Below are 18,591 nucleotides of genomic sequence, written 5' to 3'. Positions count from 1 at the left end.
GGTTTTAACGTTCCTTTATCCACGCAGCTAACATCACTAGCATCTTGTGACTTGTGTTTGTCCCTAATTACTTTCAGGAATTGTGTCCCAGCCCTCAGTTTATCGTTGGTGGAGCTACTCGAACGGACATTTGTCAAGGTGGTCTAGGTGAGTAACTCGGGAGAGTCCTGTTTGTTTTGGGAGGGGGCTTGTGTGTTTGGAATGAACAACATCAGATTAAGCTGTTAGACTTGACCTAATACATTATCTACCAAACACATTGCCATCAAGTCGATTCTGACTAATAGCGACCCTATAAACAGAGTAGAACTGCCCCACGGGGTTTCCAAAACTGTAATCTTTACAGAAGCAGACTGCCACAGCTTTCTCCCACGGAGTGGCTGGTGGGTTCAAACTGCTGACCTGCGGTTAGCAGCCAATCGCTTTAACCTCTGCTCCACCAGGGCTCCTTAAGTCATGTACATATGGGTACTAAAATTACGTGCATATGAGTATCAGTACGGGTTTGTGTCTTTGAGAGTGCATTCTTCACTAGGCATCTGCAATGCTAGCAGTATCTTTTGGCTTCACCTACCAAGAGATTGGAACCCTGGTGGCATAGTGTTTAAGAGCTTGGCTGCTAACCAAAAGGTTGGCAGATCGAATCCACCAGCTGCTTCTTGAAAACCCTGTGGGACAGTTCTACCCTGTCCTCTAGGGTTGTTGAGTAGGAATTGACTGGATGGCAATGGGTTCCCTCGGTTTTACCAAGAGATTTTCAGCAAGCTCATTTAATCCCTTTAATGCTGGAGTCACAAGCCAGGAGTATATGCATAAAGGAGAACCATGTTTACTGTGTCTTTAATGGGTACCCTTAAGGTGGACATAACCTGCTGTGTGGCAATGTCTATGTAATTATGGATGTTTTTATAGTTTACATCATTATAGATGTTTCTGTAAGTTATAAGAAAACAAGAATCTTATCTCTCTAGCCCAGCTGTCTTTCCTAGGCCCAGAATCCTGGAACCTGGGCCCTTTCTTTCCCAACCTTTCATTTCCATTCAAATCAGGTGCAGTTGAGCTTAAAAATGACTTACTTTGTTTCGTAAGTTCTAGCCTCCCTTGTCAGACCCCAGGTGCTGCTAGAGGGCAGATTTCTTCGCTTTGCTGCTCTCCCAAGCCCTTCTGACCCCAGGGCCTCTCAGGCGGGAGCTTCTGTACTGAGCTGGACAACGCTTAGGTTTTATGGGACAATATGGCCTTGAATTGAATTCACTGGGCTTCTAAATCACTGTCTAGTGACAGCTGCAAAATAGAGAACTGAAAGTGAAGGCCAAGAGGAAACAACACAGCAAAACAAACAAAATACTCAGCATCCGTACACACTCAATGGCCCTTTATTTTATTTGTTTAGATTTTCCCTCTTTCTCCCTTGTTCCAGCCAGGAAAACCTTTCTCCAGCCCGCTTGAAATCCTCGTGATTCTGAAAATCACAAGGCACTTTATTTTAAGTGCTTCCAATGTTCTCTCCCTTAGTGGGTATAGCAAATAGGCCTTAGCTCCAGGTCGTGGGGCGCAGCTCTAAAGCCTGAAGGGTGATCTGTTCTCCACACAGGAGGGCCGAGGGCCCTGTTCCCTGATACCCACAGCTCAGAGTCCTCAGCCTTTGTGGCAGGGCTCTGGGGAGAGGAGTAGGGTGCCGCTCTGACCTTTTCTTCTTCTGGATCCGTGTGACGTGCCTTTTCACTTTAAGCTAAGTGTTTAGCCTAATTAGCATGTGTCTCAGGGAAATGAACCAAAGCCTTTAACGGCTCCTTGTTACAGATTTTGTTTAAACTTTGGAAAAGGTATTTAATAAGTGCCTTTTAATTGTCGACTTGGATGGATTTTCCTTTGAATAGTTCTAAGCAAGGAGAGTTAACCCTGGTGGCGCGGTGGTTAAGAGCTTTGGCTGCTAACCAAAAGGTCGGCAGTTTGAATCTACCAGGCCCTCCTTGGAAACCCTATGGGGCAGTTCTGCTCTGTCCTATAGGGTCCCTATGAGTTGGAATCGACTCGAGGGCGATGGATTAAGGAGAAGAAAGTGTTTCCAAAAGGAGGCTTGCGAGTTACCATGGTGAGTATGTGCTGCTGATGGAGACAAGGCTGGAAATGTAGGAAATGAACCCAAAGGAGTTCCAACTTGCATCTAAACAAGTGTGGCAGCTGAGCTGCTGTGATTTCTAATGGATCGAGGGAAACGAAATGCAAAGTCAAGGCTCCTGAAAGGGGCTGGAGGCTCTTGGTAGGGGGCCTGGGGGGCCCATTGAACAGATTGAGCCTCAGTAAGTAGAAAAGTGGATGCCTCACACCATAGGGGCATCCCTGGGTGGTGTAAACAGTTAACGCGCTCACTGCTAACAAGAAGGTTGGAGGTTCAAGTCCACCCAGAGAGGCACCTTGGAAGACAGGTCTGGTCATCTGTCTCTGAAAAATCAGCCATTGCAAACCCTGTGGAGCACAGCTCTACTCTGACACACATGAGGTTGCCATGAGTTGAAATCCACTAGAGGGCAACTGGTTTCACCACATAGCAACTCAGCACCAGGGTGGGAAGCCAGGGGCTAAATCTCAACAATGGGTGTGGCCCACGAAATTTGAGCCAGGGCTGGCCCTTAAACAATGCGTGAATTGTGGCAAGATTAAGAGGGGAGACTTCTCACCCGATGACAGGCAGTGTGTGTTCCCAAAGAACAAGGCGGCACCATGTGGCGTTTGTTAAACTTGGGCGGGACGTGGATTAATATTTGGTAAATGTTTCCTTGGCTTTTCTGAGTTCAACATAGCACAATGGGGTCCGCCCTAGGTTTTTCTTTTTTTCTTAAACAGTTGATATATATATACAAATTGTCTTTTTTTAAATAGATTAATCATGTTATATTATTTTTTAATATGACACGGTTCAAACATTAAAACAGCTAAAAGGTACACAGTGAAAAGTCGGCCTTGCACCCCTGTCTCCATTTGCTCCGCGGCACCTTTTCTTTCTTCCATGTGTATCCTTTCTGTGTTCCTTTATGCAAATTCAAGCAAATCTAGGTACATAGTCTTGTTTTTTATCCCTTTCTTGCATTAAAGGTTGTTGTTATCTGCCGTCGAGTTGGTGCCAACGCGTGGCAACCTTAATACGACCAGAACAAAACGTTGCCTGGTCCTGCGCCAGCGTCACGATCGTTGGCGTGTTTGAGTCCATTGTTGTGGCTTTTGGGTCAATCCATGTCACAGAGGGCTCCCCTCATTTTTGCTGAGTCTCTAGTTTACCAAACAGGATACTATCTCCCAGTGAGTGGTAGCATACAGTGCTGCTTATTTCACTCAAATGAAATATCTTGGCGATCTTTCCACATGAATTCACAAAGAGCTTCATCCTTTTTTTAACCCTGAGAATGCTGTACTCTATAGTGTGGCTGTGTCACAGTTGACTTAACCTGTCTCCTATGGATGGACACTGGGACTATTTTTGCTCTTTTGCGACTATGAAAAACGTTGCAGTGAATACCCTGGTCCATATGCCATGTTGTACGTGTGAGGACATCTGTCAGCAGGTCCGAAGTGCGGCTACTTTGGTCATCATGGGGGCATCCTTCTGCCTTCCCCTTACTGTTCTCGCTATGCCAGACCCTCACCCCGAAAGTGTGAGCCTCTTGGCTCCCATCACAGTTTATGCCCACATAAGCCCAGGAGCTGGCTTTCTTTGGAGACAGAATTGCAGGAAAATAGAGATTGGGCTACCCGTAATGTCAAGGATCCAATTGACCCAAACAGCTCTTGCTGCAGACAGAATGTGACTTCCCTTTGGGTAGGTTATTCTCACAGGAGCAAGGTGTGGCTTGAGCTCCTTTGGTAAAACTGCCCCCAAAGAAAAGCGCTCACTGGATCCCCAGGCCAAACTCCTTTCAGCCTGGCAGACTGAGGAGGGATTTCTCCAAAGACAGTGTCCCATGCAATCCCAGCCTTCCCTCGCTCTGTCTTTTCTGAGGACTCCTTACTCGCCAGGTCCAGCAAGGACCACATACACAGTGTCCTACCACAGAGTGAGGAACCTCAGGGCACTCCACATTGTGATGGAGTGAGTTATGAGCATGTACTCCTCTGTAGGTCAAGTCTGTGGGCACCCACTTCTGACGTACGCTCACGGCTGATACATCGCCTTAGGAACTGCAGAGACCTCGCTGGTCCCTCTGCTGCCTGTTTCAGTGCAGTCTCTCTCTCCCGGAAACTTTGGCACATGCACCTCCCAGAGCATCTTGAGACCTCGGTGCTACCGGAACAGACCGTGTCCTAAACGTGAAGTATGCATTTCTGGCTTTGTGCACCTGACAAAGTAAGTCATGCCTACGTATCAATCCAGACTCCTCTGGTTGCTGGGTTTAAAAGTCTAACCCAACTAGCTTAGGAACCACCACCCATCTGTCAGTTTGTTGTACTGTGGTGGCTTGCTTGTTGCTAGGATTCTGGAAGCTATACCACAGGTTTTGCAAATACCAGCAGGGTCACTCCCGGTGGAAAGGCTTTAGCAACCTTCCAGGCTTCAAGAGACTAGGAAGAAAGGCTTGGTAATCTATTTCCAAAGATTAGCTAATGAAAACCCTATGGATTCCGTGGAATATTGTGTGAGACTTTGACTTGCTTACTTTGGACATGTCACTGGGAAGACCTGATTGTTGGAGAAGGACATCATTTTTGGTAAAGTGGAGGGCCAGTGAAGGTGAAGGAAGCCCTCAGTGAGATGGATTGGCACAATCCATCGCTGAAGTAATGGACTCAAACATACCAAGGATCACGAAGATGGCACAGAATTGGGCAGTGTTTCATTCTGTTATGTACGAGATCAGCATGAGTTGGAGCCAACTCAATGGCAGCTAACAACAACGTTAAGAAATAAAGGGGGAATTTATTGACTTGTCTAAGTAGCCCGTGAAAAGAGAGGGACAGAACTGGCTTCAGTGAAGCCTGGCTCCAGGGATTTAAATGTTGCCGAGGCCCTCTCTGTTTGCCTCTCATCTCTGCTGGTCCCTGTGTGTTGGCTTCATTCTCTTTCATGGCCGGCAGGAAATAGGACCACTAGTGCTTCCGAGCTTCATCCCAGTAACATTATAAACCAACTTTGGTTTCACAGATCTCAGAAAAAGACTTTGATTTGATGGTGTCATGGATTGAATTGTGTCCCTCCAAAATATGTGACAACTTGGTTAGGCCATGATTCCCACTATTGCGTGGTTGTCCTCCATTTTGAGGTTGATGTAATTTTCCTATGTGTTATAAATCCTAATCCCTGCCAGTGGTTAATGAGGCAAGATTAGATTACCTTAAAGAGGATTAGGGTGGGATGTAACACCCTTACGCAGTCACATCCCTGATCCAACGTAATGGGAGTTTCCCTGGGATATGGCCTGTACCATCTTTTACCCCTCGAGAGGTAAAAGGAAAGGGAAGTGAGCAGAGAGTGGAGAACCTCATACAACCAAGAAAGAAGCACCAGGAGCAGAGCACATCCTTTGGACCCAAGGTTCCTGCACGGAGAAGCTCCTAGTCCAGGGGAAGATTGACGTCAAGGACCTTCCTCCAGAACTGACAGAGAAAGAAAGCCTTCCCTTGGAGCTGACGCCCTGAATTTGGACTTGTAGCCCAGTAGACTGTGAGAGAATAAATTTCTGTTTGTTAAAGCCATCCACTTGTGGTATTTCTGTTAAAGCAGCACTAGATAACTAAGACAGATGGCGTGAGTCTTTACTCCCTCCTTGGACTATTTACTGCAGCCAGAGGGGTGAGGTAATATATGATTGGCCCAGCCTGGGTCACGGGTCTGCTCTTGTGGCCAGGTTGATGCGTTTATGATTGGGTGGCTCCCTCTAAAACCACAGAGGAAATTTTTCAAAAGAAAGGGGCAGTGGCTCTGAGCAGGTAAAACAAAAGAACACCTCAATGTGTAAATAAGGGGTAGGCTCAGGTATGGCCTCTCTACGCTCTCTCTTTCTGTCTTAGTCATCTAGTGCTGCTATAACAGAAATACCACAAGTGGACGGCTTTGACAAACAGAAATTTATTCTCTCACAGTTTAGGAGGCTAGAGGTCCAAATTCAGGGCACCAGCTCCAGGGGAAGGCTTTCTGTCTCTGTTGGCTTGTCATCAATCTTCACCTGGTCTAGGAGCTTCTCAGTGCAGGAACCTTGGGTCCAAAGGACATGCTCTGCTCTAGGTGCTTCTTCCTTGGTGGTATGAGGTCCCTCTCCTTTCTGCTCACTTCTCTCTTTTATATCTCAAAGGACATTGACTCATGATACAACCTAATCCTGTAAATTGAGTCCTGCCTCATTAACATAGCTGCTTCTAATTCTGCCTCATTATTAGAGGATTTACAGCACATAGGATAATCACATCAGGTCACAAAATGGAAGACAGCCACAAAATACTGGGAATCGTGGCCTAGCCAAGGAGGCACACATTTTGGGGGGTCACAATTCAGTCCATAACACACTCACCAGATCATCTTTGCTCTCCGAACCCAGTGGCCCTGACATCTTTCCCCTTTCTCTAAATACATTGCCCTGCAAGGGTCCTGGAAATGCCTTTCCCTGGGGACCCCTCCTCTTTCTCTGGGATTTACCATTAGCAGTGATTATTCAGCATGCTGTGATGGAAACAGCATACACAGGGAGACCTGGGTCTTCATGGCCTGCCTGTGGCCTTGCCACCTCAGTTTTCACAGCTGTGAAGTGGGGGTACAGTCAAGATCAACTTGCCAGGTGGTTATGATGAGTACAGAATTGACACTTGGGTCCTTGGCCTCTAAGAAGTAGGCACTCCCAAGGGTGGAAGCGGATGTTAATAACTCTGGGAATCCCAAATATACATTGGCTCCATGGGACTCCCTTAAACAAACAAGCAAACCAACCAACCAACCAACCAACCAACCAACCAACCAACCAACCAACCAACCAACCAACCAACCAACCAACCAACCAACCAACCAACCAACCAACCAACCAACCAACCAACCAACCAGCCAACCAGTTGCCGTCAAGTTGTCTCTGACTCATGGGCACCCTCTGTGTGTCAGAGTAGAACTGTGCTCTATAGGGTTTTCAGTGGCTGATTTTTCAGAAGTGGTTCACCAGGCCTTTATCCCGAGGTGCCTCTTGGGGGACTCAAACAGCCAACCTTTCAGTTAGCAGGAAAGCACTTAACCATTTGCACACTCAGAGGCTCCTTAAAAAACTGATTGCTATCAAGTTGATTCTGATTCATGGTGACCCCATGCCTGCCAGCGTAGAACTGTGTGCCATGGGGTTTTCAATGGCTGATTTTTTCAGGTGTAGACTGCCAGGCCTTTCTTCTGACGTACCTCTGGGTGGGTTGGAACTGCCAACTTTTCAGTTAGCAGATGAGTTGCCTAACCATTTGTGCCACTCAAGGATGTTCTGAATATATATTAGTTCCATGGAGCTGTCTTAGAACTCTCTAGACCCACTACACCTGGGGCACAGCAGTGTTTGTTGACCTTTTGATCTGTTGACCTAAACCCTCTGCTTTTGAAAGCAGGCATACGCTAAACCTGAGACTACTCATGTTCCTTTCTGACTTCCTTGTCCCATGTCATCCTTGACAATAAGGCTGGGTCAGGCTTTTAGGATAAAAATCCCATCCTGAAGTTGTCTGTCTTTATTTTCAAAGGTTTTCAAAATTTCATGCAAACCAGCACATCTGCTTGTCCTGCCTGCCTGACTCGCTGGCTCTGTTGGTAGGAACATAATGGTGCTGGAGGTGCTTGCTGATCCTGGGCCAGTGTAGACTGTGACTGAGGTCGTCCCGAGCCTCTGTGGGCTGTGGATAAAGGAAAGGAACACAGACAGAAGCCACCTCTTACTGTTGACTGCATTCTGTGAGCCTTGTGGGGCTCTGCTCTGGGCTTCTCAGAGCCTGCCCGTCTCTCCCAGGCTCAGCGGTGCGGGCTAACTCTCCCTGCCACACAGCTGCATTCAGCCCTGAGCCTAGGTGCACCCACATGCAGGAAACACTAAGAAGTTGTATCACTCATGCCTATGGTTGTGAAAATGCAACAGGACTTGAAACATCTCTAGGTGTAAATGGGCCCAAAGGCCACTTAACGAAGGTGTTACTCTATAATAGGAGAAGATTTTGGCCTCTGAAAAATGAAATACGACATTCACTGTTTTCAGGAATAAACAGCCCTGGTGGCACAGCAGTTGAAGCACTCAGCTGCTAACCAAAAGGTCAGTGGTTCAAACCCACTAGCTGATATGTGGGAGAAAGACGTGGCAGTCTGCTTCTGTAAAGATTTACAGCCTGGAAAACTCTATGCGGCAGTTCTACTCTGTCCTTGTAGGGTCGGTATGAGTTGGAATCATTTCAGTGGCAGTGGGTTTGGGTTTCAGGAACGGCGAGCAGGAGATTTTCTTTGTTAACAAGAGTAACCGAGACTTCTAGAATTTACATAGAAATCAGAATGCCTTCTAAATTATGAATGCTACAATGTTTATTCAACATTTTAATATACTGGGTGGTTTGTTTTCTGTATGAAACCAAACCCATTACTGTTGAGTAATCCTGAGTCATGGCAACCCCACGTGTTTCAGAGTAGAACTGCACTCCATAGGGTTTTCAAGAGCTGTAATCTTTTTTTGTTTTTTGATTTTCTTTTACTGTACTTTAGTTGAAGGTTTGCAGAACAAATTAGCTTCTCATTAAACAGTACACATACCGTTCTATGACATTGGTTAACAACCCCACCACATGTCAGCACTCTCCGTTCTCCGCCTTGCATTCCCTATTACCAGCTTTCCTGTCCCCTCCTGCCTTCTAGTCCTTGACCCCTGGCTGGTGTGCCCCATTAGTCTTGTTTAGCTTTATGGGCCTGTCTAATCTTTGACTGAAGGGTAAACCTCAGGAGTGACTTCATTACTGAGCTAAAAGCGTGTCTAGGGGCCATACTCCCAGGGTTTCTCCAGTCTCTGTCAGGCCAGTAAGTCTGGTCTTTTTTTGTGAGTTGAATTTTGTTCTACACTTTTCTCCAGCTCTCTCCAGGACCCTCTATTGTGACCCCTGTCAGAGCAGCCAGTGGTGGTAGCCGGGCAGCATCGAGTTGTATTGGTCTCAGTCTGCTGGAAGTTGTAGTAGTTGTGGTCCATTAGTCCTCTGGACTAATCTTTCCCTTGCATCTTTAGTTTTCTTCATTCTCCCTTGTTTCCAAAGGGGTGAGACCAGCGGAGTATTTTAGATGGTCGCTCACAGACTTTTAAGACCCCAGACACTACTCACCAAAGTCGAATGTAGAACATTTTCTTTACAAACTGTGTTTTGCCAGTTGAGCTAGATATTCCCTACCAATAGCTGTAATCTTATGGAAGTAGATTGGCAGGCCTTTCTTTTGCTTCGGCTCTGGGTAGATTTGAACCACCAACCTTTCGGTCAGTAGTTTAATTCAAACAGTTAACACCACTCAGGGCCCATGTAGAGCAGGATTAATAAGTGAGATGAGCTTTTCTTTGCAGGGTTTGGTAAGTATTGGGTTTTTGCTTTCTCCATCCTGCCTTCCCTGTCAATTTTTCGCTCTCGGTCTTATACTCTGTGTGTGTTTGCATATGTGTGCTTGTATGTGCTTCTCTCTTCTACCCTCCCCCTTTCTCTACTGGCCTGATTTTTCCTCTACCTCTGTGGATTGATGTCTTTTTCATCTTTCATTGTATTTATTGAATAGGGTTTTATATGCGGTGTTCTGGACTGTATCTATTTTATATTCCGTATGACTGGACGGTTTCATGTGTCTTGAAAGACAAAGAACCAATAGCCACGACCTAAATTCAGTTGCATTCTCATCTGTACCCCTCAGGTTGATCTTCTCTGTGAGTCAGCACTCCCCAACCAAGAAGGACCTGTGTGCCTGGATCGCGGCCAGGGCGCTTCCGGCTCCTCAGGAGTCAGGAGTAATGTCAACATCTTGAAGAGCACTTTTTAGACACAGCTCTAGTGGCACAGTGGTTCAAATACTTGACTGCTGACCGAAAGGTCGGGAGTTCAAAACCACCAGTTGCTCTGTGAGAGAAAGGTGTGGCAGTCTGCTTCTGTAGACATTGACAGCCCTGGAAACCCTATAGGGTCACTATGAGTTGGAATTGACCCGATGGCAGTGAGTTTTTGGCTTTGGTGTCTGTAGCATCCTTGGAAGGCTGGGCCAAAGTAAATCAATTCACTAGGTCTGAATAGTTATTTTAATGAGCAATCAGAGGACACCTCAGGGAACTTAAAGGTCCAAACCTGCTCATTGATTCTGGAAAGTCAGGGGCAGACCTCCAGAAGCAGGACAAACTGCCAAGGACTCTCCCATTTTGCCCAGCCATGGGCCCAATCTTGATATGGGGAAGTTTGCTTTTGCTAATGGGGTCTTTTCCTATCTGTACTGGTTCCCCTTCCTTGTGGCATATCTTGTTTCTCTGTCTTGGTTCCTAGTGCTCAGTGCCCTCATGTTCGGTCCTACCATCACCACTGTCCTGTCTATTCTGAGGCAAGGGCCAGGGACAACCATTTACATGGTAGTGTGAATTTGAGTTAGTGTGTTACATCTTGCATCTTGAGTGTTAACAGCATGAAGTTGTTCTGTTCTATCTTTAGCTTCACTAACGCCTGACTAAAATTTATCATTTTCTTCATTGTGAGAGCAGGCAGTGAAGCACAGTAATAGAAATCAGAGATTATTTTCATATCACATTACAGTTGTTTGTTGCAAACACCTCAAAGTACTATTTCTGCTCTTTACTACCTCAAAATTATGCTGTGTATTAGGCCCCTCTCCAAATCTTTTGTATAGACCATTAATAAGAAGCACAGATATTACCGTATTACAATTTTTAACAAATTTTGGTCATTGTGTTTCGATATATTTATTTTTTTATTTTATGCATTTAGAAACATTATTCTGAGCATGGACCCTAGGCTCCATTGAATTGCCAAAGGGGCCCATGTACAGAAAAGATAAAGAGCCCTGCATCGAGGGAATGCTTGGTCTCCTCTGCAGGTGGAGAAATCTTTTTGTGAGGACGCTGTCAGCACAGTCCAATTTTACCTGTCCCTCACTGGTGAGGTGAGCCTGTGAGTCCCCACGGAGAGATCTGCTTACCCTTGAGATTAATTAAACTTATGAGAATTGTGGTATTGGTGAAGAACAATGAATATACCATGGCCTGCCAAAGGAATGAACAAATCTGTCTTGGAAGAAGTACAACCGGAATGCTCCTTAGAAGCAAGGATGGCAAGATTATGTCTCACAGACTTTGGACATGTTATCAGGAGGGATCAGTCCCTGGAGAAGGACATCATGCTTGGTAAAGTAGAGGGTCAGTGAAAAAGAAGAAGACTCTCAACAAGGTGCATTGATACAGCGGCTGCAACAACGGACTCAAGCACAGCAATAATTGTGAGGATGGCGTAGGCCTGGGCAGTGTTTTGTTCTGCTGCACATAGGGTCGCTATGGGTTGGAACTGATTCACCTAACAACAACGACAACAGCGAGAAGGTGGTGAGTGGTCCAGGCCACGGGCTTCTCTCCAAGCTTTGTCTCGGACTGAGTAGCCTGAGGTTTGAGTCTGAAAACTGAGCATGACTTAGGCTGGAGCGATGGTGGCTCACTGGTAGAATTCTCGCCTCCCATGTGGGAGACCGAGGTTCCAGTCCCGGTCAGTGCTGTGCAGCCACCGCCTGTCTGTCGGTGGAGGCTTGCATGCTGCCATGATGCTGAACAGGTTTCATCAGAGCCTCCAGGCAAGACAGATGAGGAAGAAAGTCCTGTTGATCTATTTCTGAAAAATCAGCCAATGAAAACATTATGGATCACAACGGTCCAACCTGCAAACAGTCATGGGGATGATGCAGGACCAGGCAGTGTTGCTTTCCTGTTGTGTGTGGGGTCACCATCAAGTCAGGCCCCTGACTCAACAGATGTGAACAACAACAGAAACAAGACTGTGACCGTTTTCTACTCAAATGGATTTTGCTGGAAAACTTTTGTTGCACATGTTTGGTGGATAATCATTTTAATATACTCCACAGAGCCAACAGGACTCACCCGACTAGGGCAGACACCCCACCTAAATAAAGCTCAGCGCACAGCGAAAAGACTGTGGCCCGTCCATTACCATGGGGCTTAGGCTCTGCCTTTGCAGACATCACCCCAGGGCTCAAGGAAGAGTTCCCCACTGCAGGCGGGCTCGTGAGTACAGGCTCCTCCATCTCCCTAACTTGTCAGGAATACACAATTGCCCCCACCCTAGCCATCATGCCAGCACCCCAGGCTGGTTAAAGGGTGTTATTAAATGTGACCCCGGTGCCATCTGCAGACATGTAGTTGATCTAACACCAGTAATGCAATGTCTGGGTCCCCAAGACTCTGGGGAGCTCGTGTGTGCTGACCTCTGGGGCTGTCACCTAAAAGGAACAAGTTGAGGTGGAGGCAGGCTGGTGCAGGAGCGGGAAGGGTGAAGTCACAGGTGGGCTCAGGCCTCCGTGGAACTCAGAGCGGCCTCGGGCATTTATTAAAGCCCCCACAGCAGCATTTGGGGCTGTGGCACAGAGGCACACGCCTTCAGTTCCCCAGTAGCGATTTCCGTCATCCAGGGAAGGAAAGCAGGCGTTCTCCCTTCCCTTCTTCCATCTCTCCTCATCCCAGAAGAGCATGGATCTCTAGGTTTGCAGCAGCAAGCCCACGCCACCCACTCCTGGAGAAAGAACGGTGCTTCCTTTGTTCTTAGAGGCTACGCGGACTTGAGGAATGGAGACAAGTGGAGTCTTCCTTGGCACCAGTCTGGGTCACTTCCCAAGCACCACTCTCTGTCAGAGCTTTCTCTTGGTCCTACACTTCTGTTGCCCACCTCTTCCCATCTCAGCTGCTCTTGCTGATCTTGGCTGTGCAACCCAGCGCAGGTGGATAGAAACTGGTTGAGTCTGCCAGTACAGAGGCGTAATCCATTTCCTATAAGCCAACAGCCACCTTGTAAAAATTACCGTTGGGTTTCTTGTTGGTTTAGGGAATTGCGTAAGGCCACTCCATTCCTCCCCATGCCTGCTTCTTGTGGGTGGGACCCTCTCCATTTTGCACTTTGCTTTATTTACCTTCTCACGTTTTGCTCTAAAAGTCCCCTTTATGTCTTGCTTGGAAGTCCCACAGGATGGCTGTGTAGCCCTGGGGTTTGTTCCTGGGCTCCATGACCCAGCCCCTGGCCACTGCAGCCTGCATCCATGCCCTCAGTCTTGGTCCCTGGGATTCTGCTACCTGGGCCCTCCATCCTTCTGCTCTGTAGGAGGACAGAGGCCTGGGGACCCTTGTCACATCTCAGGCCCCTTCTGCACACCTGTTCAGGTCTCAGGGACTGTACTTCTCCATCACACTCTCCAGGGCCAATACTGGAGGAGGTGCCTCTGCATTAGGACTGGACATTCAGTTGCTGGCCTTTCTCTTGTGTACCCCCTGCCTTATTGCCTCAAATCCTGTTTGCTCTTACTTGTTCTCCTCACCCCCTTAGGCCCAGAATCTCCTTTCTTCCCTGGATCCCATGTAGCTGGAGTTGGTGGGATCTGGGGGAGAATTAGCTCCAGGGGTTACAGATCAAATACCTACACAGGCCACAGAGTTGAGTAAAGTAGGGCTGGAGTAGATGGCAATAGAGACTGGTGGGGACTGTGGCAAACTAGAGAGCCTGCTCCATAAGAGGGGGACGCCATAACCACCCACCTTGAGCCAGTTGTTGCCGTGAAGGAGCAAGGAGATTACCCTGACTGCCCTCTGTTAAAATGGCACCCCCCTGGTTGATCTTATTCCCCTCATTCTACATTCATTTTCTGTATGGCGGTTACCAGGCATGTGTCTCTTCTTGTTGTTCGTTTGTCTTCCCACTAAAATGTAAATGCCATGAATGCAAAGCCTTTCCTTCCTTCCTTTCCTCCAGTGTTGTATCCTTAGGGCCTAGCGTAGTACTTGGTACACAGAATCGATGCCCATTAAATGTTTGTAGAATGAATGTCCGTAGGAATTTTGGCCAGACTTGGCAGTTTTTAAGGGAAGACAGACATCTGGATGTTTATGTGAAACCTCCCAATTCGGATATGTAATTGGAATCACTAGGGCAGGCCGGCAGTATACATGCTGAACAAAAATAGAGCTGCAAGCCAGTGGTGACCGGTTTATCACCTTTAGCCTACACCGAGCCCCTGCTGGGGCTGACTCGAGGCACTGACCCTTGGACTTTCTGGTATTCTAGCCAACTTCCATCCTTCTGATCTACATTGAACTACTACTGCGAGCAGTTCTCACTTTGGTCTTTGGAGAAACGCTGTTTTTTGTAGATGAAACTCAGGCACGCCTGCACTGGTTTCTGGATGAAACAGCTTTCCCCTGGCGGTTGCCCTACTTGCCAACCTTGACAGGGTTCCTCCGCCCCTCTGCCTAGGAGTTTTGCTTCCTCCTTGTCTCTTTACATCCTTTTGCTCTTAGGTACTGTGCATAGGCTATTTCTCCAGCCTAAATAAACCTTGTTTCCTGCCCACAACACCCCACCTCCTGGGCAGTATGATACCTGAGTTCACTTCACCTCATCTCTTGATAGTACATTTGAGCTTTGAAGTCCTTCCTCATCTTGCTGTGGAGACTCTCCGCTGTCCTTTGTTTAATATGGTTGGTGGTGCAAACGGTTAAGCGCTCGACTTCTAGCTGGAAGGTCAAACCTACCCAGCGGCACCTCAGAAGACAGGCCTGGTGATCTGCTGTAGAAATGTCGCAGCCCTGAAAATCCTATGGAGCACGGTTCTACTCTGCACACTTGGCGTTGCCATGAGTTGGAATTGATGCGATGGCAACTAACAACAACAAGGACCCACATGTGTATTTGGAAACCTCTTGATCCCTGTCACCCGTCTGGGAGTGCCATGCAATTTACAATCATTTTTGGAGGGTGGGGGGCATTTTAATCACCTCTCACAGGCTGCTTGTGGCATACACAGTGGGACATCACTTTCTACTTGGCCACATGCATCCCAGCCCATCTCGTTATTTCTTTTTGCGTTAGACCTGGGTTCTAGCATTCTGTCTTTTTGAATCCAAAAAGGCATTATCATTAAACCCAGTGAGCAAGCCACTTTGCCTTGCCACCAGCTGTCAGATGTATTTACATATGCACCAAACATATAGGCTTAGTGGTTGTAGCCCCTGGGTGAAACAATCCCATTTATAATCTACTGAGAAATTTCCCTTCTCTAAATAGCATTACAGGTCTGATTTAAAGTTGCGGGGAGTGGGGGGGGAGAGCAGAAAGTCCAGAAGCAGTTTCACATCGTTGAGCTTCATTCCTTCAACAATAGCAGAAATTAGATGGAAATTGGCCTGGTGGGCTTCATGAGCACCTAGAAGAAACTCTGTAATAATCTGAATAAGTCCCCTCGGCTGTGAAGACTTTCTTTCTTTCTTCCTCCCCACTGATAACTTAGAAAGTAAAGCAAGATGGCCTCTGGCTCAAGGATGACCTGCCCACCTTTCCTGGGTTTTCCTTTTGGTTCTGAAGTCATTAACTCTCTGGGGTGCTCTGCAGCTCCTGGAAGCGGAAGACCCCCTGGCCCAGAATTGTCCTCGGCTGAATGCTGCCATGCTAAACTCCCCTCCGTGCTAAGCTGCCCCCAGCCTGCTGTCAGGTCTCAGAGGACCTTCTGGGTTGCCATGGGAACCAGAGAGTGGAGGCGCAAGGCGACCTATGGGGGGCCACAGAAGTGGATTATTCAGTGTGCTCTATTATACGTAGTCCAGTTTGAAAGGAGTTATTTTGAGGATATAAAATCATAGTTGCCATAAGTGAGTCATACTGCCATTGCTCAGAAGAAATCCCAGTAAGCTTGGGGGTGAATCTTTGAAACCATAGTGATGACACTTCTCCCAGAGTGATCCCAACACCCACATCCTGCTGAGAATATGGCACCAGGACTCTCAAGAAATTTGGGATACCAGGGTTTGAGGTACTCCGGGGTCTTGCTTCTAGAACAGTGGTCTCATGCTAATGCAGCCATAAAATGAAGAAAGATATTGCAGTAAGGTGTGCTGGATTCTTTAATGTACAAATACAGCTGCGGGGGGCGGGGGTGGTTCACAGCATCGAATGGTGGTGGATTCACGTCTGTTGGTGAAGGGACATGTGGCTTATCTGATGGACTAATCTGTCAGAATCAGGAAGAACTTTCAGAGCTCATTCATTCATTTATCAAATGTTCATGAAGTGCCTTGTCTGTATCAGGCGGGCAGACTCTGGGGAAAAGGGAGACACAATAAGCACTGTCTCTCTTCTCCAGGTGAAGAGGGAGGGGAGGAGGGCTGCAGGCAGGCAGCAGAAATCATATGGCCAAAGGGCCCTGGGCGAGAAAGAGCACACCCGCTGGTGGGGCACCCGAAGGAAGAGGTGGGGGTGGAACATAGAGAGAGCAGGAAGCAAGGAGCAGAGAACCTGGGAGTGGAGGGCAGTCCCCGGGCCAGATCATGCAGGGCCTTGATGCTGCGTTAAGAATTCTGGGCTTTACTTTAAGGGCAATGGGGAATCAGGGAAGGCTTTTAAACAAGGGAGCTGTACAGCCAGATTTGCTGTCGTGTGGGGAATGGGAACAGAAGGCAACTGCAATACAAGGACCAGCTGTTGTCAAGTTGACTTCGACTCATGGCGACCCCATGTGTGTCAGAGTAGAACTGTCCTCCGTAGGGTTTTCAGAGGCTGGCTTTTTGGAATTAGATCACCAAGCCTTACTTCTGGGATGCCTCTGTGTGGACTCGAACCTCTGACCTTTTGGTTAGCAGCTAAGCAAGTTAACCTTTTGCACTACCCATGTTTCTTTTTTTATTATTTCATTGTACTTTAGGTGAAAGTTTACAGTGCAAATTAGCTTCTTATTCAAAAATTTATACACAATTGTTTTGCGCTGTTGGTTGCAATCCCCGCAATGTGTCAGCACTCTCCCCCTTTCCCTTCCCACCCCACGTTCTCTGTGTCCATTTGTCCAGGTTTCCTGTTCCTTCCTGTCTTCTCATCTTTGTTTTTGGGCAGGTGTTGCCCATTTGGTCTCGTGTATTGATAGAACTAAGAAGAACTTTCCTCACGTGTGTTATTGTTTGTTTTATAAGCCTGTCTAATCTTTGACTGAAAGGTGAGTTAGCAGGGTGTCTGGGGGCCATATTCTTGGGTATTCCTCCAGTCTCTGTCAGACCAGTAAGTCTCATCTTTTTTTTTTTTTTTGTGAATTTGCATTCTGTTTTACATTTTTCTCCCGCTCTGCCCGGAACCATCTATTGTTACCCCTGTCAGAATGGTCGACAGTGATAGCCGTACGCCATCTAGTTCCTCTGGGTTCAGGCTGGTGGAGGCTGTGGTTTATGTGATCCATTAGTCCCTTGGGCTAATATTTTCCTTGTGTCTTTGGTTTTCTTCATTTGTCTTTGCTCTGGACGGGATGGGACCAATATAGAAGTATCTTAGATGCGAGCTTTTAAGATCCCAGACGCTATTCAGGCAAGTAGGATGTAGAATGTTTTCTTTACGGACTATGTTATGCCAATTGACATAGATGTTCCCCAAGACCATGGTCCCCAGCCCTCAGCCCCAGTAACTCTGTCCCTTAAGGTGTTTGGATATGTCTAGGAAGCTTCTGTAACTTTGTGTTTGTCAAGTTGTGCTGACTTCCCCTGTACTGTGTGCTGTCTTTCCCTTCACCAAAGTTAACACTTGTTTACTATCCAGGTAGTGATTTCTCTTCCCACCCCTCCCCTCCCTTGTAACCATCAAAGACTTTTTTCTTCTGCGTGTAAATCTTTTCTTGGGTTTTTATAATAGTGGTCTCATACAATATTTGTCCTTTTGTGATTGACTTATTTCACTCAGCAGAACACCCTCCAGATTCATCCATGTTGTGAGATGTTTCACGGATTCATCATTGTTCTTTATCTTCGCATACTATTCCATTGTGTGTATGTACCATAATTTGCTTATCTATTCATCTGTTGATGGGCACTTAGGTTGTTTCCATCTCTTTGCTACTGTGAATAATGTTGCAATGAACATGGGTATGCATATGTCTATTTGTGTGACGGCTCTTATTTCTCTAGGGTATATTCCTAGGAGTGGGATTGCTGGATCATATGGTATTTCTATTTCTAGCTTTTTAAAGAGGTGCCATATTGTTTTCCATAGTGGTTATACCATTTTACATTCCCACCAGCAGTGCAGAAGAGTTCCAGTCTCATGACAACCTCTCCAACATTTGTTGTTTTCTGGTTTTTTTTTTTTTTTTTTGGTTAGTGGCAGTAATGTTGGGGTGAGGTGGTATGTCGTTGTTGTTTTGATTTGTATTTCTCTAGCGCCTAGTGATCGTTTCCTCATGTGTCTGTTGCCTCCCTGAATGAGGCCCACGTTTCTTAATAAACAGTATTTAAAAAGGTGTGATTGGTTTATTCTTTGAGAAATAAAACAAAAAAATTATGAGTACAATTTACCTTGTATTTCATAATATTTATGTAATAATTACAGCTTTGTGCTAAATCT

At 46.7% G+C, this 18,591-nt stretch overlaps 1 protein-coding gene across 1 annotated transcript in view; it reads left to right on the top strand.

Moving 5' to 3' along the window:
- CAPN8 (calpain 8) overlaps positions 1-18,591 on the top strand; it is an 88,354-nt gene that overhangs the window by 12,542 nt on the left and 57,221 nt on the right. The window contains exon 2 of the mRNA XM_049867922.1: positions 78-147. Coding sequence (XP_049723879.1) covers positions 78-147 — 70 coding nt within the window. The remainder of the gene's footprint in view (positions 1-77; positions 148-18,591) is intronic.

Source organism: Elephas maximus, chromosome 24 (genome assembly GCF_024166365.1).
Source record: "Elephas maximus indicus isolate mEleMax1 chromosome 24, mEleMax1 primary haplotype, whole genome shotgun sequence".
Taxonomy (NCBI): domain Eukaryota; kingdom Metazoa; phylum Chordata; class Mammalia; order Proboscidea; family Elephantidae; genus Elephas; species Elephas maximus.
This window is presented reverse-complemented; position numbering and strand designations above follow the sequence as displayed.